The sequence below is a fragment of the Botrytis sinoallii genome (assembly GCF_014898435.1).
Source record: "Botrytis sinoallii strain Bc 23 chromosome Unknown BSIN_002, whole genome shotgun sequence".
NCBI classification, from domain to species: domain Eukaryota; kingdom Fungi; phylum Ascomycota; class Leotiomycetes; order Helotiales; family Sclerotiniaceae; genus Botrytis; species Botrytis sinoallii.
The window spans coordinates 2258837-2284457 of NW_024066029.1; the positions used below are offsets into that span (position 1 = coordinate 2258837).

The following is a 25621-nucleotide window of genomic DNA, read 5'->3' on the forward strand; positions in this document are numbered from 1 at the left end:
GTGTCATATAGTTGCCGGGAGAAACTGTATACTTCATATCCTCATTCTATGTAAAAGCAGTATACCTCCAATTTCACCATATTCTCTTCGCCGCCATCTCATATCTACTAATTTTAGAAAAATCATGTACGGCTCCCACCTTCTCCTTATCTCTCGCCAGTCTTTCCTTTTCTCTCAACTTCTTCAATGTCTCCGGGTCATCATCATAAATCCATCGTTTCTTATCATCATCGACTTCTACCATTCCCCAGCCACCTACTCTCTTTCCGCCAGTCTCGTAGCTTCGATGTTCACGCCTTTTCATGGTAGAATAACGATTACGTGCGAATTTTAGTAAGAGCATTCCAAGAACGAGTTTGCAGGCGAGGAGAACAAAGAATGCACCGAGAAAGAAGACGATCATGGTAAGAGATGCAATTACATCGTCAGTGCTAGGTAGGTACCATGGTGTAATCGAGTCTGGGTTTGGTAACCCGAATGTTGATCGACCGAGCGCTTTGCGGACGATGGTATCGAAATGTTCGAGAGCTGCTGTCGTTGCTGGAGATGATTCGACTGATAAGGAGGTCGCTGTTGATGGAAGTGGTGGAGGAAGATGAGTCGCGAGAAACATGTGATATGTTTGGAATGCAGCCCGGATAAAAAGACATGATAGCGGTATAACTGGAAGACCAAGACGTTTGACAAGGTTTTGGTTGACAAAGGCCTAGAACAGTTAGCCAAAATAAAAAAATTGAGATTAAAGACCTACATTTGTATAATAATCCTTGGCCAGAACATCGAGGAATCGTTGATAGATTGCTGGTTTGACTCCATTGAACTTGCTGATATATGCATGTTTGATCCAATCTACCAACATCTCACTGCCTATCACTATGAAAAATGGTGAAAGAACTTCGCCTGACCATACTGGAAGAATAGTAAAGCTGTTTGGAAGCATTGAGCTTGTACGTAAAGGACTAGTTGCTTCTGATGCCGATGATGCCATGCTGCTGAAACCACCCATTTCAACAATATTTCGCAATGCGATAATCATTAGCATAAGCCATAACTGGAATCTTTCCACAACATCGGCACATGTGAGCTGGAAGAGGTTGTCCTTCTCAAACTTCTTGAACACAGTCCCTTTAACTTCCACAAATTGATTCGATAATAATAGAGTGAAGAGAGCGTTGGAGTACGAATTTACAGCAACATTCAAGGTGACGACCTGGGTGAACAATGCTGCTGCATGAGCAACATTGTATATGAGAGCAAGTATGAACATGCCAAGCGGTCGCAATACCTTACTCCTTCCATCACTATTTCTTTCTAGCGTTTCATCGGAAAATAAGCATTCAAAAATGTCTTGGCCTAGCGCTGCGGCAAGGCGATCAAAGACCTATTGAAAAATAAGCTACCAAGCTTTCCAGACTGGACGGACTGACCTACCTCTAAAAGATTATATATAACATACAGTCTAATTGCTGACTGCGCTCTAATACTATGATACATCCTGCTTGCGTCTAACTTCATTAAGAAGAATGAACTGAAAATTATTACAGCACCTTGCAAAAGATCTGCTTTGTTGTATGAAGATAATGAAGACGGTTGAGATTTCATGCGTCGATGTCTACGGGCCCAACCTGGTCTTGGTCTACGCTCACCGTTTAATCTTGGAGTAGTCTCAGTAGTACCAGTACGCCTGAAGGTTTCAGAGGGCCTTCCAGCTTGAGACTGAAATGAGGTTGTTGTTGACACCGAAGGTCTACTAGGACGTGATATACTCCTCGTGGGCGAAAGAGAATCGGCACTGCGACGTTCATTTCGTCGATGCCACATCCGGCTTGTACCATGATAAATAAAACCACTAATAAAGCGACATTCCTTGGCTAGAACATGACCCCACCATGAAATAAGAATGCCTAAAGCTTTGAAAAATCGCAGAGGTAGAATGGTAAAGGTATAGAGCCAGGCGTCAAGACATGCGAAGGATCCAAAATAGAGGACCTGTTCAAGTTGTGGCGGTAATAACAAAAAATTCAATAAACGCTCAAATTTAACTTTTGATGATTCATAAGGAAATTCTGTCGAAGCTGAACGATATATATACAAAGGCGATGGCCTTGTAGCGGAAAGCTCGAGCTGTAGATAAGTAGGAATTGACATCGGAGGCAGAGGAATCGATTGAGGTATTGGCGATGGTGGTGGAATATCTGGCAATTGTGAGGATTTGCTCGCTCCATTAGTCACAATGGGGGTCGTCAACCCTTCAAGGTTGAGGCTTAATGATTCAGGGCCGCGGCCAATATAAAATGGTTTTTTCTTTGGTGATGTCGGAACGGCATTTGGCTTGGAGTATGATGGCCATTGAGTTGGTGGCGGCTGAGCACTAAAGGCCCGGGAAGAGGGTAAAATCGTGGGCCTTCTGTTACTAGCATTGGCCTGGATTACCTCTGGATAGCCTCGCTCCTCACCATTAATGTCTGCGGAGAATCTTACAGATTCCGGTGTAAGAATGTTACGACGATCTGTCGATTCAGACGGTCCGTCGTCAAGCTCCATGCGAGATACGTCAGAACCGGATCTTTTACGCCTCTGTTCTTCGGCATTGCCTTGGCTTGTATCGGGAGTCAATAACTTGCTGGGCGAAACCATTGGTAATGATTCAGGAGCCGACGCTAATTCCGTCATCTCAGCAGCTGATAGTTTAAGAACCTTTTCTTCCCCAGAACCCTTCAAGGACAATTTCCGGTGATTCTCAACTTTTTCCTCTGCGATGTCATCCAATTGATCAGAAGGCAGTGGAAACTTCGATATGGGAGGCGGTGAAGTCAATTCACCTGTTCCATTGTGCTCGGCAAAAGAGGGAAAGTTCCCCAATTTATGGAAAGATCCAGAACTGTTATTGCCAGTTTGCACAAGTGGGGTTTCATCTGCATTCCCAGGCCGCGACTCATTCACAGGCACCTGAGATGGTGATGAACACAGTGGAGGCGGACTTGGTGAAGGCGTTCGTAGTTGTTTCATATCCTTGATCGCCGGTACAGATCTGGGGAGCTCGTCTGCGGATTGGGCGGTAAGCTGCTTGAGATTATCTTGTTCAGGTGATCTCATAAGTTGCTCCTCGTTTCCCGCCGTCCGAGATCCCGCCCCTTGAGAACATGTTACATTCTCTACCGCCATCGAGTTTTATCGAGATTATTTGGATAGATCATTAGTAACGAGGCTCCGGCAATTTCGTTCACACGTATCAAAATTGGGTGGTGATGTGGAGTGATTTGAGATAAAGGTGTTCGCTAATCAAAGGCTACGGTAACCTCAATCATATCGTATCCCGTGCGAGTATCGATCGATAGTCATATCTCGTTCTTACGAGATGTCTTCCGAATCTCTTCAATGTAAGGAACCATATATTTGAGTTCTGAGTTATTCTGCAACGAATTATCTCTAGCCACATGAGCTGTTTTGAAGAAAGGGTATACTCATCACGTGTCTATAGCGCTATGCTCGTTCTGTACTAGCGGGAGCTCAGGCTCTCGTCCCTTAATATCAAGGCATACAAGCTTCGTTTGACGAAAACGGGACACTTTGATTCCTTGTTCCTTATTTCCTATTCATTGTATTCTATTATCTAGTAAAATTGCAGCTTATTCTGTACACTATGTATTCTTTTACGAAATACACTTCTGTCCCTAAATCCTTCTCAGATTATGTTCATAATCTAGACGACGAACGATATCAGATTTTACCAATTTATATAAATCTGTTCTCCTCAAGATTGTAGCTGATATATCGATTTGATATAACTATGAGCGGCTTGGATCTCTATGAGGTGCCCGATTCTGAGCCTATTGAGGCTAGTGGGAATAAATTGGGAATCCGAAGTATTTTGTTTTGGAGTGCAGTAGTAGTAGTAGTCTACGCGGCCTGGACCATTGCTTCCCCGTTCTGGGATCAGATTTCCAATCGTCTATCCTCAAGGGTTACCGAAATTCGCAGAAATTCGGCAAATATAATTCTTAGAACCACAGACGTTTTTACAGGTAATTCTGAAATGTAGGCACCCTTATCATACACAGCAGGCCTCATTCCACCAATAACATCAGCTGACCTTTTCTATAGCGTGAGACCAAGATCTGAAGATGCTGTACTGAAAGGGGATGTCGTGTATATTGCAGAGCCTACCTCCGATAACCTCAAGAAACGACAGGGCCTCATTTATTTTTCTGGTAGCTCAGGTATAGCCCCGAGCAATCGCGCTCTGTGAGTTCCCGTGTACACATAATTTGACAGCGAGACCAAATTCTAACAATAAACAAAGTGCAGATGAATTTGCCAAGGTAAACTTCAATGCTCTGGTTCGATCAAATAATCTAACAAGTCTTAGGCCGGTTATATCACTATAATTATTAACTATTGGGGCAAGCATCAAAAGATAGATCAAAAGACAGAAGGTTCTGAGTAGAAATACTTCTTTGTGTCTGGCAAGAGCTGATTATATTAGTAGACTCCGGCCCGTGGGAGACCAGGGATCCTGGTAGCGAGCCAAGTGAGAGAAAACGAGCCTCCGTGATCAAGAACGCCTTGGATTACCTTCGGAATAATCGAAACTGTACCCAAGTCGGTGGAGTGGGATACAGCGGTGGTGCCCTTCCACGTCAGTTCAATTCTTCAGTGAGACCTAGAGCAATTCCAAGACACATGCTAACTTCTCCAGTCATGAACTTGATCCAAGAGCGTCCTTGTCGTATCGAAGCCGCGTTCATGGCTCATCCTGGGCGTTTGAAAACATCAGCATATGGAACAAGTAAGAATGAGTGTTTCATATATTCCTGCAGCTTTCAGCTCTCTTTCATCTATTCAGTATCTAATATCTTTGGATGACTCTAGTCCAAGTACCACTATCTCTTGCTCAGGCATGGGACGATCGATCGGTTGACGTACGAACTCGTCACGAACAAGAGAAGGAACTCATCGACATGGTTATATCAACCAGCGCAGAGAAAGATGCCATCAAGTCGGGCAAGTTGCCGCCAAGAGTTCCTTGGCAAATGAACCTGTTCTCGGGTGTTGAATATGCGTTTGCTGTTAGATTGCCAAGCAAAGGTTCACTGAGTAGAGACGAAGTCTACGCAAAGCGAGCTGCATTTTCTCAAGCAGTCATGTGGTTCAGAACCTATATGCCAATCGGCGAAAAGAAGTTGCAGTACGACGTCTGATAACTGAAGAATGAGATACATGAGCACTCATCGATCTCCTTCACAGTTTCTGCCAAGACGATTTTTTTTTGTGCTTAAGGATTAAATTTTTTAAAGATAAATAAGTTCAAGAGATCTATGTTAAAAATAAATTCAAATGCCCGATTAAAAATGCTGCAAAATATCGCAAAATATCCCTTAGTACTCTTGAAAATCCAGCATCAAACCATCATTCTGAATCATCAATCACAATTGCGTCATCCCTGCTTCCTCCAGTATGGATTCTTTCCTCCCTCTGCATTTTAGTGTTGACCAAAGATTCTTCTTCCGAGTCCATATTCTCATTAATATCTTCATCGTCCGCGGGTACTACATCTTCTTGGTCTTTCATATCTCCATCAACATCCACGTCACTTCCTGACACTTCCTCATCTGTATCTAAATTCTGTTGGCTATCGTCATCGAATCCAAGAATTTCTTGATCTTCCTGGTCTTCCAAGTCTTCATCAACTTCCACTTCACTCTCGTTTGAAATTTCTTCATCTGTATCCAGATTCTGCGCGTTCTCGTCCTTGGAGTCAGGATCATTATCACCCTTACTTGAAATTTCCTCATCTGTGCTCCAATTCTTCCCGTCCTCGTCCTCGGACTCAAGATACTTTTGATCTTCTTGATCTTTCATATCTGCGTCAATATCTACGTCACTATCATCCGACACTTTCTCGTCTATGTCTGAATTTTTCTCGTTCTCGTCCTCGTTTCCAGCGTCTGTTAAATCGTCCGTGCTTCGGTTGAATTCTTGTTCGAGTTGTGCGATTACAAGATCGTCGATCTCTTCATCGGAATCCGTTTCACTCCGAGTCGTTATCTCCTCAACTATGTCCAAATCTTGGTTGGCTTGGTCATCAATTGCAATAGATTCTTGATTCACAATATCTTCGTCATCTTCACTCCCTCTACTGATATCTCTTCCTTGGAAAGCTTTTCGCAGTTTGTTTCCAAGTGCTTGTAGAAGTGTAGGTGGCATAGCATTTCCAATTTGAGTGTGTATATCGGTCATCTTCATGTTATCCATATCCCATGTAAAGTTATCTTTGAAGCCTTGAGCTCTGGCGAATTCTGTCACAGTGTATAATCTGTGTAGATAAGGATGAAGAGTCTAGACATATGCAATTAGATTCTGTAGCCATTCATTAATCGCCAGGGAAGACTTTTAACATACAAAATTGGTCGTTGAAGGAGAACCAAGCTTCGTAGTGAGTACTTTGAAGCTGTCATCCACAGATTGTCTCCCGTATCTTCCGCAGTAGTCTCTTCGAAGAACATTGTTTTTCTGTGAATCAGCTGTTGTTTCTCCCAAAAACTTTGGCAAAATCTTCTGAGGAACACCCCTATAATCGGCTCCACCTTCGAGCGGAACGTTGCAGACTCGTTCGGTGTCCAAACTTGAACTCCAACTTGTCACATGGTTGTATAAAAACTGCTCGGACAGAGATTTCCGCGGACGCAATCGTCTTTGAAACTCTGATAACGGCTCTGAAGCATAATTTTGTTTGGCCAAACCGATATACTTCTCTTTTTTCAAAGTTGGATACTGAGCAATGCTTGGATTTCGATTCAATTGACTCAATCTTTGTAATCCTGTTTGGGGCATAATCAGGTGGGGATTCTTCCATTCGAATGGGAGCAAATCTGAAACACAATCTCCTATCGTAACAGATTGATGCGGAGCCGACCTCCTTACTTGATGGGAACTTTTGGGAACTTTTCCATTGAAGATATGCGTTGCTTGAGGAAAATCCGGAAGCTTATACCCTGGTAAAGAACCCCAAAAGATGACTCGTGTTCTGGAAGACGGTGAACCATATGCACCTGCTTGGAGAGTTGCATGTTGACATTGATATCCTAAAGATGTTAAAACTCGGAAAATTAATCTGTAGTTTTTGTTAGTCGCATCCTACCTTGAAGATTTCTTGAAGTACATAATACTCACTTTATTGCGCCGCTTGTCAAAAAACCATTGTCAGATGAATAATTCGGAATATCAGTACCGTTGAGCTATCATAATTTTTAGTAAGATTAAAAGTTTCAATATGTTCTATATAGAGAAACCTACCGGGTGGTATTTTATGCCAGAGACATTCTCCAACAAGCAATATTTGGGTCTATAAAACTCCAGGTAAGAGAGATAAGTGGCGATTGACTCTCTCATAGGACATATAGGGTTTTTCAGTAGCTTTTTAGGGTTATTCTGACGGTTTGCTCTACTCCATCCTTGGCAAGGAGGTCCTCCAACAATCATATCGATATCTCCTTTTGCGGGCATTCTGGGAAAAACCCTCCCATCTATATCAGGTGGGATACCTTGAACGAGTCCAGCGTCAATCTTCATCGCCCATTCTAAAAACTTGCCTGCATCGCAATTGTATACATTCGCTTCTGGTGAATTTCTTGCAAATGTCTCACAGGCTGCGGTATCAGACTCAATGGCATAGCTAGTCCCTATCACTCCACTTTCATGCAAGCCTTGGTTTGATCCGCCTGCGCCACTGAAAATATCCTTGTCATTTGATCAGTATATGTCTCAAGAACGTCAAAAGAGGATTTGTATGAGCCCACCAGAGTGTTCAATTTTGGACCATCCATCTTAGTCATTTCTTGCTTTCTCTCTCTCTCGAGCCTCTGTTCATTTCCTTTTGAAAACTTCAAATGTTCTTTAGGCATAAGCTCTAAGTCTTCGACCGTAATTGAATCTTTTTCCAAGTCGTGAGGGATATATTCCTGAACCCAGAATGTGTCATCGAGGTCTTTATAAATGTTTAGATCTTCAATTTGCTCTATGTGCCTCACAAAGCAGTGGCCGTCAAGATCCTTTGGATTCAACAATTTAGACTTCCACCGGAATACTCTTCTATTGTCATGGGTTGCAAACGGGATGTTCATTTCGATTTCCTCCGATCTCTTAAGCCGAAAGTGGTCGTCGTAACGTTCGTAATTATCCACGGTTAACTTGACGCTGGGCTGACCTTTCAAGTAGGTGACCCGAATGTTCTGTATTTGACCAATATTGTAAGGGTGCAATCCCTTTGAATTTGAAGTATGTTTTGAAATAAAATAAACGAAGTCTTTGAGTTGATATTTCGTACCCTTGTAAATGAACCCAGTAGCAGATTTTTGTTTCTTGTTCAAGTTCAATACCCTTAGCAGTTGATGATTCTCATCATATTTGATTCTTTTGAGGGCGCAGCACTCGCATTCCTCGAAAAGAGATTCTTCTCCTTGTATCGCTATTGCCTTGGCTTCAGAAAAGCTTTGGAGCGAATCATCGCAGCGCAGTCGATAAAGGTATCTGTCTGGGCTTCTGTGATACTCTTCTTCGACCATATCGATTGCTGAGTCGTTGGTGTCATCGCTGTTTCCACGGAAATCGACTCTGATTTTGGCTCTTATCTCGGCCTTCGAGATATTCGCACATCTGGAAGACACGAAAAGCACCCTTGGACTGGCCATTTCTCCAATTATGGTATCACAGCCCCTTTCAAAATATCGTATGTGGGCCATTGGTTCCTCATTCTTGCAAAGTTAGGTCGCTCAAATCTTGAGTTATAGAGTTAACTTACTTCTTTGTATAAGTATACAATGAGTGCACAATGAACTTTGGACTCAATTTCAGCTTCTCAGGGTCAGCTTTGGTCAAGCAAAAAAAGATGGATATTTACCATCCTGAACCAAAATGCCGTCTCCAGCTCGACACTTAGCTTGACACTCGATCAAGTTCTCCCTGCTTTCACGAAGAAATTGCTCCGCGGCACTGTGAGCTGATAAAATTTCTTCATGATATTTCTTGGAGCCCGATCTCGCTAACGTTTGATCCTTGTTTAATTGGATAGTCATGAGTTCTCTGTTGAAGAGGTTGCCAGCTACTTTTGAAACGAATGACGTTGCAGGCGTTTTCGACTTAATTGGCTTGGTTGACTTGATTGATTCGGCTGACTTAAGTTTTTCCAGAGACCTCATGTGAGAATCGAAGCCAGACCTTGATTGCTGGCTACTATAGTCAATCTCTGAGTCAGATTCATCCTCAGAGCTTCCCTCATCGACATCCGATTCATCAGATATCTCGATATCCGAGAATTCTCTTTTCGCGCCAGTGACAGCATGATCCACTTCTCTGGCACAAGCCTCTGTGTTATTTTGAACAATATCTCGCTCATGGTCAAGAACGATTTCTTGCTTCGTTTCATCGTCACTATCATCAATCTCAATGATCTCTCTTGGCTTCACTTGTGGGATCCTCGAATCTTCAACCTCATCATCTGGCAGTTCGTCATTGCTAATAATGTTCGGCCGACTCTGTTCTGGTGTCTGGCTTGATTTGACCTTCTTCTCCGGTCTTTCACTGACTTCCAATTGTTCCAAGACCCTCTTCGGGATCCAAAACTCTCTCTCTTGAATCGATTCTTGCGTCTTTTTAGCTATTTCGAGACAGGTCTTGGGCACGTCAAAAGAGTTCGCTTCCAGGATTGTGTATGCTTCATCTTTGGGATGAAGTTAGTATTAAAGTTAGATGGTAAGGAAGAGTTGAATCTATCTTGGCCAGTAATTGAACTCACTGTTTGTCAAGCTAGGATCGATTTCAAATAGTTGTGCGAATCTTCTGCGGAACTCAAATCGTGGCAGAGATTCCATGACTGTCTTCAGTGATTGGGATCGGTGTAAGCAACATGTAAAGGAGTCGAAGCAAACTTGTCTTAGTGGATATTGATAATATGTTGAAAGGGATTAAACATAAAAGATATAACGAAATAACGAAATAAGATATTGTGTAAGAAGGAAGAAGAAAGACAGAGGAACGAGATCCAAAGGAGCTTTTTAAAGGTCTCAAAAGGAAGCTAGTGATCTCTCTCTTGCCTAAAGTGAATTACCACGACGAGTAGGTACCTATCTAAGACTACATGAATTCGATGGGCTAAGAGTTTCTGTCTGAGAGACCATAGACTTAAAGGTGAAAGTCAATATCATTGACATCCACATCCGAGGTGTGTCTTCATATTATCAAGAGAAATTTGTACATTGATAATAACTTGCCATTTTGAAAGTATGTACTCTGTTTTGCAATATGACACATGTTTGGTCCTCGACTTTACTTCACCAAAGCTACACCACTATGAGAATACTCATGAGGAAATAGTGTGTAATCTCACAATAATGGAGACCTTTAGCGAAAGTCCGATGCATATCTATAAAATGAAAAGATAATCTTTGGAATATTGTCATTTCAATCGTTCATACATATTTTCTTCCAACAGAGGACAGTTGAAAATGCTAAGAGCCTTTCGAGTCGCCCTGTATAAATATCAGTTCAGATTTGTCGATTAAATTTGGAAAATTCAAATTATGTTCTCTGCTCTTCTCTCTTCGTGGTTATTCATCTTGTGAAATGTTCTCGAGCATGAGAGCTTTTAAATCTTGAGTTGTCCAACAACTGTCCTTCGTTTCTTCAAGTTATGGATTTCCAAGATTATCAGCTTATTCTAGTTGCAACCATGAATTCTGAGGCACAGGATTCGATGTATCTCACGTCAAAAAAAATCGACTATCGAACCCATAGAATGAGACTAAGACGTATGTAAAGCCTAGGGCACTCGCGCAACTGACATCGCCCTACGACACTTTCAATTACAAGGTCATAGATCATTCCCCTTATCAATTCAGTTTATAGAGCTTGAACTCATGAGATCAACACGAGTTACAGTAGATTCCTCTTCTTGTATAACATTTTCATGGTCTTCTACCATCTCTCACTAGAGGTCTATCATCACATCAAATCTCATATCACAACAAAATGAACCGCCCCAACAAAAAATTATTCCACGGAGAAGAGATGAAACAACGTGAAATGGTACTCCTGATTGAGCCAAAAGAATTGAAGCGGTGATACTATCGAAACAGCGACCAAATAGCCATACCAGCCCGCGAGTAGCTACAAGCTAGACCTCGAAGGACTTACTCATATTTTGAAAACTCATTCAATGAGGCGCGACATCTGTACTCAGAAACTCCGACTAGAAGACCCTTCGATATTGCTCGAAATGTTATCCGACTTCAAATATTCATCTCACAATCTCATGTTACTAAGACAAAATACACAGACCCTGAAAATCTTAAAGCTGATGTGAAAACATGATAACACTAATCAACTTTGGTAAAGCTACTTAACACGAAGTCAAATGAGATTATTTCTTTCTAGAATATGAACCTTTACCTAACTCTCCACCTTGGTTTAATCCATCAGCATGCGAACTGGCTTACAAAATGGAGTTCCCCAGATGAACTTCATGATATCTCTCTAGCTTTAGACAACATCATTAAGGAATCTCCTGCGCGCACCCGCCACAATTTATACTATTTCACTCGAATGCCTCTAATCAAAAGTATCTTAATGATGGATCTTTAGCCTAATATCATACTCTGCAGTGTCTGGCCCTAAAGCTACTCTACACCGTGGTGCATCAGCTACTACAAGCACATAACCCTGTATACTGAAGATTTCATAGACGACTCATCCATTTGACTGGCAATGACTTTGACTAGTAAAATACCGCTTTTACTTAGATCTGATGCCGCATATTTACAGTTCACCAGTTCTCAAACACTCTGTTCCACTGGATATCGAAAATCTACCTATGTATCCACAATCCTATCCCATTCCACGTCTTCCTATCCCTTCCTGCTTCTTAAAGCAGATGATCCCACTTCATCACAATCTCCCCCCAATCTTCTCAAAATCCTACAAAGAAAGCACTCCTTCAATCGAAACCCCAGCATCCCAACCTATTCTACTCTCCCAAACCATCAATCCGCTTTTCTCATTCCTCCAACTTTCAACAATAATAGCAAAAGCAATATGCTCTCCATATCTCGACACTAACTAACCCATCTTCTCCATCTTACCGCCAAAAAGAGAGCTAACCCTACGTCTCCTTCCCATCTATAGCACAGCTAAGTAATCTTACATACATATCGTCAATCCTTCCCAGACACACTACTTCCTAATCTCTCTTGCCGATAGACAACCACAAACCCAAATCACTGTGAATGCGATACCGAAAACCCCAAGGATACGTTAAGTGAACGTTATAAAATGATACAAATCAAAGTTAAGTTAAGATAAGATAAGTAAATACAAAAATAGAAGCAGACAAACAAGAATGGGAAACAGAAGGGGAGGAATAAAGGTGGGATGCCGGAGATAAGTACGCGCGCAAACCGGGATGGGGTGATGGGATGACGGGGTAGAGAAAGAGCGGGGCGGGGAACCAGGGAGTTGGGTTTGGATTTGGGATGTTAAGGCTTGGGGTGTCAGGGTCTAGGATGTTGGGATTTGGATGTTGAGGGAAGTGGGAAGATGGGGGATCGTGAGGCGGATTATGGATACGAATTCTTGGATCTTTTCCTAGAAGATGAAGAGTTGAGGGATGAAACACGGCGTTTATGATTTTTAGTGTCGAGGTATTTCTTTTTCTCATGACTTGGTAAAGATTTAGATTGATATCGATTAGAGATGGGATTGAATGATGTATGAACATTATGCATTATATGCTTATATACTACTATAATCTATGACAATCTACCAACGCCCAAGACATACATATGCACCATCCCCATTTTCGCATCAAAACACCATCAAGAAGCATCCATAAAATGCAATGCAATGCAATGCAATACCATGCCATGCTCACATCCACAGAAACAAACAAGCAAAAACACACTCAATCCCAATGCCCATGCAAATACTCCCCCTTGCTCACAATACTATCCTGACAATCCTTCAAATACCTCGCCTGTCTGGCCACCTCCGCAAGTCTATCCAGCATCCTCCCATTACTCTCTCCAAACCCATAGACTTCATATTTCAATCCCGTTTCCGCGCAGAATTCCTTCACGTATCCACTCGCTTTACGTAAATTGTGTCTCGGCATGCGTGGGAATAAATGATGGGTGACTTGGAATTGGAGACCGCCATGGAACCAATCCATCCACGTAGGACAGTCTACATCCATGGTTGTGCGGAACATGCGTTGGATCCAGTGTTCGCTTGGTTCTGATTCTTCGGTCGACATGGAGAAGTGGGAGACGGTTAATTGGAGATGGAGTGGGAGGGTGATCATGTGACAGATGAGACAGAAAATGATGCGTTGAGAGATGGTAGGGATACTGCGGTAGACGAGGAAATATCCAAACCAAGTCCAGAAGAAGATTTGCCCGACGAGTTCGAAAATTCGTTGTTTGCGGTGGAGTTTGGTGCCGAGATCGCGGAGGATAAAGTCCCAGGCGAGATAGTAGAGATTGAAACGTGCGACCGAGAGGAGGAAATAGTATGTCCATGCTTGCTTTGGGACCATGAACTTTGCAAACCAGTTGTAGTGCATGATACATTCGGAAGCTGTCGAGTACAAAGAATCGAAGAATACCGGCGAAATGGCGATGAAGGGTAGGATTTGAAGATCTTGATCATGGGTGGGCGAATTTGTAACAATGTGATGAATATTGTGATTGCGTTTCCACCAGCCTATCGAAAGTCCACCGCAAAAATTCAAAACCACACCACCGATTAAGAAATCAATGTTATAATCGTGGGTTACCGCCAAATGACCTGCGTCATGTGCCGTGGCGACGATTTGATGCCAAAACATGCCGAGGAATGCTGCGCTGGTAGCATACCATTCCATACGAAGAAAAACCATTGAAAGAGAGAATAAAATCGTACATCGTAGAATTTCCGTTACATACGCCGATAGCTTGCTATCGTATAGACCTTCATTTTCCAATCTCGCAATTAGAGCTTGGAATCTAGTCTCCAGTTCTGTGGCGTCCATCATCTTAGTTTCCAGATCGGGAATCTCTTCGGAATCAACTGAACTTCCCTCGGTTCGATTTCGAAGTCGTAAACCCTCTTCATCGAACACGGAAGAGGCAATGGAGCTCGCATCACTGTCCGGATTTGCTTGACGCGGCACAGCTAAGAGATTTTCGGTGACGCTGACATCAAACAAAGGAATTTCGGTGATAGGTGTTGAAGGTTCTTTTTCGACCTCATTCTCTGGTATCCGAAGTGATTGCCGTTGAATTGGAGGTATAATGTTTACCCATGGTTCTTCCAATTTACCAATTCGATAACGGGCCATTTGGGCCTTGACCTCCTTGCTGTGAAATCTAGAAATAGTCAGCTACTATAATTCATTCTCAATCCTGCTTATATCAACAACTCACGCATCCAATTCAACGGTAGCATCTCTTCCCACAACATGTAGAATAACTTTTGCACCACCGGGGTGACGGTTAAGCCATGCGTCCAACTTCAACACATATCCCTCTGATATAACAATCGCGTGACCTTGCTCCACCAACTCTCTGATCTCCTTCAACGGCCACACCTTCTCACTCCTGACTTTAGACGACGAATCCATAATAGTTGCTTTGACCGAAGTGTCAAATTCGCCAGTTTTATTTTTCTCGTGCGACGGAGCTTAAATAAAATGTGTTTAAATGCGGTACAGTAAGATTAGCGATTAGCGGAGATTAAATAAAAAATCAACACGACCCAATCTTAGATACGCCCCAACAGTGAATGACTTGGCGTGTAGGTATGGACCACGAATTAAGTACACGCTTATGAATGAAGAGCGTTGTGAAATTGTTAGATGAGGAATGAACACAAAAATACACTCAAGAGCCCTGCACAACAAAGGGGAATCACGTGCATAAGCACAAACATAGACGATTGGGAAAATCAAATCAAATCAAATCAAATCAGAAAATGAGAGTCGAAATGGGAAAGCCCAGGTATAAAAAGCAGTAGTACGATGATACCAGATATTATCTAGGTTGGTAAGTACCATTCAATCATACACATGATATCCCCTTTGGTTCGCCAACACAGCCCAATTACTGTTTTCTTCTGATGACCCATTGTTTTTTTTCTGCACCTCGCTGGCATGAACTTTTAACGTGGAGTAAGAATTCCACTCTCGGGTTTCACGGAATTTGACCTATCAGTGTCAGTTTCTACTTAGGTCAAACTAAGTTTACTCCTGTGCCGGTAAACTTGTAGTAGGTTAGATCAGCTTGTCCTGTCAAGCCGCCGGTGCTAACCACATGTAACTGCGATCTGATAATTTGTTATCGTTGAATCGTGCCATATAGTATAGCTGCCTGGAGTTTACAGAGCACGTATTCAATACGGTCATCAGAGCTTGGAGCTCAGCCCACTGCCATTTCACTCCGTTGAGTCCCTTCTCATGGGGATTTATATTAAATTGGCCGGGGGCCATCGTTGAGATCCACAGGGTGATGAAGATCCACTTGTGAAGACCCTTTTCAGATGAGAAGGAATGGAAAACCGTCTTACCGGTACATCGTTGGCTAATTTTCCGTAACTTCCGGACGGAGCACAGGATACGCTGCTTACACAATGGATTTTCGCATGTTCAATGGAGGATTCGTAAATTAAATCGGGATCGGAGGCTGTTGATTTGTTGGCTCTCACTCCATTCATGACATTGTGATCCTGCTCTGCATCGTCAATCTGACTGTTGAACCCCTATTTATCAGAGGCTCACTCAGAAGTCGTCACAATAGCATTAGGGATTAGGGGTGGCTCATTCGATGCGTCGTAGTTGCGCGACTAATAATTCAGACTACTGCGTACTAAGTACCTTTCAACCTTTCCTATTAGTTCTTAGTTCTATCTGCCAGGAGTGGGAATTTCCCTATCGATAATTGCTATCAGCATTACGACCTATCCGCCTGACTGTTCGCCTGACTCTCGTGAATAATGCATCCGCCAAAATTTAACATTCACACTCCAATTGTGAATCTGAGTATCGATGAAGGATGTCATGTTATGGAAACTAGTTACAAAGTAAAGTTTATTATTGACGCCAATTGAGCTCAAATAGGTGGTGGTTATGATTCAGCTTCAGCTGGTGCTGAGGAAAAAGAAAGCAAACAAACAAAAATGAGGTTCAAAAATAGACACGCTATTCAACCGACTATAGCAATGAATGCCTTGCAGATAATATCTACAATGATTTCGTGACAGGTAGTAAGGTAGTAAGGTAGGGCGAATCTTCATCGTTCTATTCTCATACAATTATAGGTGAAGAATAATATGTAAAAGGTAGACAAGACACAGATTGATATCGCGATTGTCATACAAAATAAAACATCTCCGTATTTTACCCCGCATTGTAGCAGTGCAGTGCAGTCTACCTACACCTAGGTACCTACCCCTTTTAGGTTTTAGGTAACTCGGTAGGTACTAAGGTTCGGCCGATGCTTGAAAGGGGATAGTCGCCAGTACTAGTAAATAACCAATGTTTGTTTCTTCTTCTAAATATTCAAGGTTATGATCTAGAATAGCATCTTTGTTTGTGCTCTTCCAAACGGCACGAACATACGACATCGAGCATATTATTAACGCCAATCGAATTGCCTATTCGTACATTTTGAGCGAAATTCATAGCAGAGATACTCACTAGCTCTTCTTAATGTTCGAAATATCCGTTTGCTTCACTCGAATGAATTCTTCAGGAGTCATCAACATGACAAGCGTTTTGAGGTGCTTCTGGAGCTCTGGTTCCATGCTGAAAGATATAATTTGGTGATGAGTCAACTAGCAGCACTTCCTATGCAGCTAACATAAAACTTGGCAGGTACGAGTAGGCCCTCAACTATTGGAACAGGTGTGGATGGTTCAAATCTGTTCAAAGGCCTTCGTTAGATATCGTGAAACCGCCCATCAATCAGGTTTTCACCGTCTACTCAAAGCTTAAAGATCACTGTTTACCTTGATTGCTTTTCTACCCAGTATTCACATCACCTAGCATCTTTTCATACAATGATCTTCCAAATAAGCGAAGTAACTGCTGAATCTGAATGTCAAAAGATTGTGTTCGCATGACTCACTTGCTACGATTCCCCTCCTCCAGTGTGCCTCGTACGCTTTCCTATCACCGTATCGATGAGAGTTTGGAAGCTCGAATAAACTCAATCAAGGAAGGTACTGCACGTTTCGTCGCTCCCCAAAGGTCCAGATCATACCAGCGTCGGGTCGATGCAACTGATCCTGAGCCTGCAAAAGTTTTTGGCAAAGCCGAACGGAGATTTTTTTAATCGGATCCATATAAAGATATTTCATTGCCTGAAGCAAGTTGGTGGCTGGAGAGTGAGAATCGAGAGTTTACTACGAGGTATTGGCATGGAAGAATGAAATTAAGAATCAAGTGTGTGGCAGATTCCTTCCAAATTGTTCCCCCGGCCGATATAATAAATGCTCGATCTCCTTTACGGCAGTATCCATGGATGATTATGAACTAGTCAGCCCATCGTCGGCTTCGAAAAGATCATCGTACTGATGAATAATGGCTCTTCGATAGTGTTTGATGAAGATGGTGAGAGTAACATAAGATGTGGAATCTCTTGGTGTCGAATAAGGTGGTTATGAATATTCCATCGCCGTCTCGGCCTTAACATAATTCTTTGCAAACAACAAACTCATTTGGTTCTCCATATACTTGCACTCAAAGATGATCAACGCAGTTCTTGCTGAACACGATGCAGATGATACGATCGTGGTGTGAAAATCCCGATATGCCAATAAAGCGAAAAAACATGGGGTAGCTAAGGTTAGCTCAAAGCTTAATCACAGTCATGATATGTATGGGTATGACTACAATCCTTAGTAAAATTCATATGATTCGAAGTAGGAAACTCGAGTCATTGCTCCAGTGACTTTAATCCTGTCAAAGTGCTTATAGCTCGCAGCTCTTCTCAACCTTTTCTGAGTACACAACTAATCAAACATCCTTCAGTATTCGTTCTGCATATCAAACCTCGACAAATCGAAACTACACACAGTACTATAAAGCACATTTTAAAACACAAGACTGAATCAAGAAAGACTTTCAAACTTCCATATCTTAAGATGGCTCATCGGACTCTTGATTCCCTGAGTTTTGGCCAACCAAGAGCAGGTCAAAGTCACACACACCAAGTTATCGATGTCAAAGAATCTTTGGAAAAACAAGAAGATCCAAAAACGCCAGAACCGCAGTGCCACAATGTACTCGATTTAACAAAGTTTCTTGAAAGAACCATCAATGTCTCTAGTGGGGTTATTGATAGTGCACTTGGTCGCAAGCGTACAGCACTTGATTTGTTACGTAATCGTTTCCCTTTCCCGGACAACTACACTTTCCCGGACAGCTACTTTTTCTCGGGTTACCATGGACCCCCTCAGCCTCATTCACTGTCGAGTAATCATGATCACGCCGCAGGATTAGATCTCGCATGGCTCTTTGCAATCTTCAACACCATTTTTTTCATGAATGCACTTCCAACCAATACCAGAATCGATCGACAAATCAGTGTAATCTTCGAATATGAGCTTAGGGTTACTCTCTCCGAACAAGGAGATAATTTCTTCTCGAGGTTAGCTTTTGTCGACAATGTTCATGCCGGTTTTAAGAAGAGGGTCGATAAAAAGTTTCTACCTCCCACAATCGACGTCCCTTCTAGCGTCATTGATCGTTTGGGTGCCGGACACGTGGATGTCACTTGGGAGGATCAAGTTGGTAGTCTCTTGGGGTCAATGATCGATCTCTTTATACAGTACTACAGTTGTAGACAGGATGAATGTTGGAATAACAAATACACTCATGGTAAAAAGCACAGAGGGGCAGCGTGGCAAATCATCGCATACCGTTTCGAAAAATCTTCAACAATGAAAAAACCCCAAGAGACATTGGGAAGTCCTATAAATTTGAAAAGAAAGGAAGATTATGAGTGGGATTTGAATCATTGGAGTTCCAGAGAGCTTGACAGCCTTGAGAGCAAGTTACTCTGCCACAGGATTGAGACGTGGGGCTGGGCACCTTACAATCAACTGTCGTGTGTAAGAGCTGTTCAAGAGAGGAAACGAAGCCAGGCTAGATATGAAGAAAGGCGGCAGGCTATGGTTAGAAACGAACGAATGCGGCAGGATTTGACTAGAGATGAAGAAAGGCCGCAGGCTACGGCTAGAGGGCCAGAAAATCATACTGAACTGGGAGAGTCTCAATATGGAGGTTCAGATTCTCGCTCTAGAGAGGATGGATCTCGTTTTGGAAGAATCAGATCTCCGTTTAGAAGTTGAAGAGGGCAATGATGGCTTTCAATATTTCTTTGTATCTTGACTGTATTATTACTTAAGCAATAAAGCTAGCGTGACTTTACACTTTTCTTCAATTATTCGTGCTACTTACATGTGTTGAGTTGGATGTATCACATTATTGGTCAGTACAGTTTACATATCGAGTATGACTCCTGTTAAGTTTCCATTGACATACACTTTACAGTCATTAGCTGATGATTCGTAACGAATGATCTTCGCGAGATAATGAATGGATCTTCACACCCAGTAATTCCTCCACCAACAATTACTTACACTGTCATTCAGTGATTTCCCTATTGATTCTTCCTTAACTCCAAACAACATTTGTTCTGCATACCACGCTGCAACACCTTCAGCAATAAGAAATAAAATCAAGCAGATTACGACATAGCAATTTCCACAAAGAAAACCGATATCACACGAACACTTTTGTAAAGCAAACATGCCTTGCAAACATCAGCAATATACCGCCACGAGACTTTCGGGACCATTTGTATTTGCTAGGCCATACAAATACGATACCTCCGATTTGGTTCAAGCCCTTGAGGACAGCCTCAATCCATCTGGGGATGAATTCAAATCGTTACGGGAAGACATTCTATACAGTATCAAAAATCATACAGATCAGACTTTTTGAGAGAAATGGACGACGATAACCCTGAAAGACTATCCCTCAAATCATTGGACTTAATATTCTCAAGATTCAACGCCTATTTTTTCAAGAACACTCTTCCGCAATATACAAGGATCTTTCGAAAAGATAAAAACAACATAATTATCTTACCAGGATGTTGCCTCTCTTTCAAAGAAGCCTCGTCATTAGGCATTCTCGCTGCTGCAACTAGAATCTTCCACAGTTCTACCCGCGAGATCGATCGTACTGAGCCACCCTGCCTATTCCTTCCGTCTAAGGGTACTTCCTCTCCCAACAGCAGCCCTGGAGATGACGTAAGCGCTCTCCTAGAAGCAATGATCGATCTCTATCTGCAATGATACAGTTGCTGTAAGCCCAGCTGTCTGGAAAGCATTACCGCTTGTGGGAAGCTCGGCAGAGGACAAGCATGGCAGAAGATCGCCAACCTGTTAGAAAGGTCTGAGATGATGAGCGATATGCAGACTTTGATTGGTTCGCAGGTGCGCTTGAGAAGATATGAGGGGTTTGTTATGGAATTGAGCTATTGGGACAAGCCGAGGCGGTTGATATCATTGGATTTGTTACGGGAATTGGGGTTGGTGGCATGGACTGTGGATGATTTTGTGTATGCTGTGGAGGAGTTACATAGAAAGACACTTACTTCCCCAAGGGGATGGATTTAAATAGTGAGGAGTTTGATAGCGGGGGGATGTCTTCATTTCTTTTATGTATTAGCAGATAGTCGAACAATGAAGTCAGCGTGATTTTTACTCTCATTTGGTTGTTATACTGAGTATTATTTGTATTTATAGATTGATTTCTAGATGTCTGTATACTCTAATGCGACTCTTGCCTGACTAACTAATATATCTTGTAGATGTATGATGGTCAATTATTAATTAGGTACTATCTAATTGGCAATCGCCATATATCAGATCTGCTTCTCAGTTTCGAATTTTGATAAATCGGTTGATACTCAAGTTAACTACCTGTCAATATCAGTGCCTAGCAATACAAATACAAACGACTTAAATCTTGATGTATAGAGAGTTGATTCTTGATCACGAAGATCTTGTCTCGTCATATCAAAGTTCTCTAATTCAATTTATCCCCTTCTCCTTGAAGAAACATACCCTGGTAATGAATTGCCGAATTACCCCTAATTATTGCTTTACAGACTAGAAGTTCCGGATACCTCATGTTCAATTATGGTATCGTGGTCCAAATTTATGGACGCAATACAAATTTTGAGTCAAACCAGCTTGTGATATCGACCTTTCAGACTATTTTAATGCACAAATTGAATTGAGGTATTCGAAGTTTCTAGTCTCTGATCTGTTTTCTTAACCATTAGAAAAATGGACTATTCATACAGTATAGTATGACAAATTGTTGATGTGACGGCTTTCGAACTTGGTTCGTTCCAACGCCAGTAAAAGAAGTGAATAATCCTCGAATAATCCTCGGCAAGATGTTGGGTTGCTGTTAGGGATTTGTTTGGAAAACAACTGTAGGTCACCAACTGTTTGCTTATCATCCACCTCCTTCCATTTAATCATACCATTCATTGAACTTTCTGACCACTTTGAATTCGAGAGATAGAAAACAAAAATGTACCAAATGGAGGATTTAACTACCTTACTGTCGTTGCAAAATATTGCTGCAGCTATCATCGTTTATTTCGGTAGTCTTGCTTTCTACCGCTTATTCCTACATCCTCTTGCACAATTTCCAGGGCCAAAACTAGCCGCCATCGCAAGATACTATGAAGCATATTATGATATCGTACAGAATGGTCAATACACATTCAAAATTGCTGAAATGCACAAGAAATACGGTTTGAACAGATGACTATATCTTATCTCTCACATCATACATGAAGGCTAATAATTCACAAAGGTCCAATCATCATTGATCCAGCCTTTTTCGAAAAGCTCTACCGCTAAGATGGGCGTTGGCACAAGTATGGTTGGCCTTTAGATGGGTTTTCTGCAGGAGGTGCTACTATCTGCACGGCTGATCATGATATCCATAAGGCTCGTCGCCTACCTCTAAATACTTTCTTCTCCGAAGCTCAAGTTGCCAATAAACAAGATTTAATCCGTCGGAATGTTCAGAAGATTTGCGATCGTATCTCGCAATTTACTAGCACAGGACAGATAGTCAACCTAGGCGCTGCTACGAGCGCTTTTACTAGAGACGTTTCAACGCAATTTATTCTCGGAAAATCATATAACGTGATTTATCATCGAGTGGACCATATCATCGAGTGGACCACTTTCACCTTAATAAATATGACCAACTTCAACACGCGATTTATCAATTATTTATTATACAACTTAATAATAAAGAAGCACGCTTGCTTTTAGTTATCAAAGCTATTGAAAACAACAAAAAACTGAGTCTTCAAAAGGCCTCCCAATTATATAATATCCCTTGTACATGTCACGGGGCAGGCAGGCAGGATCAGGAATCTATATTCGACAGTGCTAAGAATAGTAGGTACAAGGTATAAACTAAGATATAGCTTGAAAAGCTACAATACAGGATCTTCCAACATAACGATATACAGAATTTTCATTTATAAGTTAATCTAACAAAACCTAGCTTATCATTTATTGGTTATATATATCTATATTATGATATTATCTTCTTTCTTCAAATCAAGCTTTAATAAAGTGATAAGTTACAATTTATAATCTCATAGGTGGGCAATTCAGATTAGGTAGATTCAGATTTATCAGAGTATTTATAATAAAAGTTGCGGATTAGTTTCTGTGTATTTTTTAAGTAGCTGGCGGGTTCTTCGGTTAGCTTATTATAGTTAATTCAATAAACAATATATTTCAAGTAAGGTTTTTTACAATCTCTTTTTTCCTAACGGGAATTCAGGATTTTGGCGATTTCGAAATGCTCCAAACCATTGATTTCTACAAACAGTGGCAATGGATTATACTATCCAGAAATGGAATTATTATATACGGAGTATAACAGATTAATATAAAAAACAGAGTGAATCCTTATAGAGATAGGGAGTTCCAGTTTATAGATATAAAGATCTATCAAGCTTAGAATCTTGAATAGACTAAGATTCTTCTAATCAAACTTCTTCTATAAATACAGGGTTTTGATATTTCTAGTATTTAGTTAGATTAGATTATTGGGGGTATATCAGTGAGTAGGGGAATAATGGAAATTAGTATTCTTCAAATATCAAATTTGGCTAGTAATCAATTTTATCTTTAAGTATAAGGAGATTACCTTTATTTTGAAGACAAATTCCTTAATATTTTTTATAATAAAACAATTGCTTTTGGATAGAGTAGGCTCAAAGCTTAAACAGAAATGAAAACTGTAATTGAAGAAGAACAGAATTATTCGGGTACTCTCAAATCAGGTATTGTTGATAAAGAATTTGGTAAGTGGAAGTTATTCTGTTTAATTATCTTATAGGTAAGCTATATACAATCTGAGGTATTGCTTTAATATTGTATTAGCTCTTTCAGTTTATTCATCAGTTTTGGAATAGTAAATAGTGGAGAGTCTAGCGGATACTCCCAAACACTTACAAATATACTTCCAGAATTCGGATACGAATTAAGCTCTACAATCGGAAATGATTATTAGAGATAAGCTATAAAGCTTTCAGATATTTCTTTAAAATAGATAAGCGATTTCTTTAGAGTTACAGATATTATAATAGAGCAGGAAATACTTTATTTTGATTAGGCAATTGATTATTATTATAATAATATCGAAATTAGTATTTTCGGATAGATATATAATGAAATCTATAGAAATATTTTGCTAGGCTTTTTATAGGATTGGGAGCGGGTAGAGGACTTTTTTCTGATTTTTATGATTGGGGATAATACAATAGTAATTATAATAATTGCGAACTTATTGTGTAATATAATTATAGTAATTAGATTAATAGTAATCTTGAAATAACAATTCGAAAGTTTGGATACAATACGAGTGATTAGTAATAGGGGACTTGTAATATAGATAAAGCAAATGAGATTTCAGAGGATTATAATTAGGAATATATAGTTTTTCTTGGTAATATAATAAGCTATTGTTTTCAAAGTATTCAATAAGAATAATTCTCGAGTATTTTGGGGATTCTTTTTGTAGAGATTTCAGAATGGATTTGGAAATAGGGTTAGCTTGATAGTCTTTTTAAAATAGGGATAATAGATCGGTAGACAGATCTAAAGGTGTTTTTCAATTCTCTAGAGATATTATAGGATTGGATTCTGGTATAATGAGTAGGAGTTTAAATTCAGGTGTAATAGGATTAGGAGGATTAATGATATCAGAGTTTCTTTAGCTTTGTGTAATGGCAATGAATTGTATTTTCTTAGTAATCTTAGCTTTTTTTAGTATATCAATATTAGAAAACAGATTAGGGTTTAAGTTTTCTTTTTTTAGAACAATTCGGCTTTAGTACAGAAGGTGTTCATTTTTTTTTTTAGGGAGATCCTCTAATCTCTTAGTCAGGGTATCAGGCTTGGCATTTAGCTTTCCAAGGTAATAGGTGATTCAGAAGTTAAATCGGGATAGGAATTCGGATCAGCAGGTTTGACAGCGGTTTAGCAATTTTGTTGTTGTAAAGTATTCCAGATTCTTGTAATCCGTGATTACCTGGATTGAAAACGATACACTTTCAAGTTCGGGATACTATTTTTCGAAGTAATGAATAATAATTAGAAATTCTTTATTGTAAATCTTATAGTTATATTCAACAGCGGAGTGTTTCTTTAAAAAAAATGTAATAGATCTCAGGATCCCCTTTTTATCGTATTGAGAAAGGACTCCTGCAAAAACATAATTCGATGTATTGGTTTCAGAATCACCTCCTTTTCCCAATCAAAGGAGACCAGAATAGAGGCTTCGGTAAATATTTTCTTTAATTGATCGAAAGTATTTTGATAAATATTATTCTATAGGAACGGGATATTCTTTTTGGTTAGTTTTATTATTGGGCTGATTATCTTGAAAAAGTCCTTAATAAATCGATGATAAAAGTTTGCGAACCTGATAAATACTTATATATCAATTACGGTTTCGGGTGGTTTCTAATTCACAATAATCCGTATTTTCTCTGAATCCATTTGGATACTATTTTTCCTTATGATTAGGTTAAGAAAAGTGATTTCAGATTTCAGGAATTCGCATTTTTCGAATTTTGCGAATAGGCCGGCTTCTCTCAGTGCTTGCAGGACTTTTTGAATATAACGAATATATTCCTTTCGGATACGATTATATATCAATATATCGTCCAGGTATGTAGTACAGAATATATCCAGGTATTCATGTAGGGAGTCGTTGATAAACCTTTGGAACGTGGTAGGTGCCCCTGTCAGCTCAAATGGTATAATTAGGGATTCGAATAGGCTAAATCGGGTATAGAATGTAGTTAGATATTTTTGTTTTTCTTTGATTCTGATATTATTGAAGATAGAGATGATATCGATTTTATTAAAGTACTTTATTCTTTTCAAGTTGTTCAGGGATTCTTTAATTAGTAGCAACAAATATCGATTCTTTATGGATAGATTGTTTAGGGTTTGTAGTTGATATAGAAAT

General features: G+C 40.5%; 5 protein-coding genes across 5 annotated transcripts; 2 read left to right on the forward strand and 3 right to left on the reverse strand.

Moving 5' to 3' along the window:
- Window positions 1–73: 73 nt before the first annotated feature.
- Window positions 74–3165, reverse strand: EAF02_001680 (uncharacterized protein; the record flags this gene model as incomplete). Its single annotated transcript, XM_038897728.1, has 3 exons — window positions 74–706; window positions 752–1381; window positions 1432–3165. 3 exons carry the CDS (start codon window positions 3163–3165, stop codon window positions 74–76), a joined length of 2997 nt encoding a protein of 998 aa, XP_038762703.1.
- A 625-nt stretch (window positions 3166–3790) lies between these two features.
- On the forward strand, window positions 3791–5201 carry EAF02_001681 (uncharacterized protein; the record flags this gene model as incomplete). Its single annotated transcript, XM_038897729.1, has 7 exons — window positions 3791–4038; window positions 4105–4245; window positions 4304–4322; window positions 4370–4436; window positions 4490–4639; window positions 4700–4789; window positions 4873–5201. The coding sequence occupies 7 exons, from the start codon at window positions 3791–3793 to the stop codon at window positions 5199–5201; spliced, it is 1044 nt and encodes a 347-aa protein (XP_038762704.1).
- Window positions 5202–5409: 208 nt separating this feature from the next.
- Window positions 5410–9869, reverse strand: EAF02_001682 (uncharacterized protein; the record flags this gene model as incomplete). The annotated part of the gene is made up of 8 exons (XM_038897730.1): window positions 5410–6339; window positions 6403–7114; window positions 7174–7238; window positions 7297–7740; window positions 7800–8753; window positions 8801–8853; window positions 8900–9718; window positions 9794–9869. The coding sequence occupies 8 exons, from the start codon at window positions 9867–9869 to the stop codon at window positions 5410–5412; spliced, it is 4053 nt and encodes a 1350-aa protein (XP_038762705.1).
- A 3083-nt stretch (window positions 9870–12952) lies between these two features.
- EAF02_001683 (uncharacterized protein) lies at window positions 12953–14650 on the reverse strand (the record flags this gene model as incomplete). Its single annotated transcript, XM_038897731.1, has 2 exons — window positions 12953–14396; window positions 14454–14650. The coding sequence occupies 2 exons, from the start codon at window positions 14648–14650 to the stop codon at window positions 12953–12955; spliced, it is 1641 nt and encodes a 546-aa protein (XP_038762706.1).
- Window positions 14651–18168: 3518 nt separating this feature from the next.
- On the forward strand, window positions 18169–19377 carry EAF02_001684 (uncharacterized protein; the record flags this gene model as incomplete). The annotated part of the gene is made up of 1 exon (XM_038897732.1): window positions 18169–19377. One exon carries the CDS (start codon window positions 18169–18171, stop codon window positions 19375–19377), a length of 1209 nt encoding a protein of 402 aa, XP_038762707.1.
- Between the last annotated feature and the right edge of the window lie 6244 nt (window positions 19378–25621).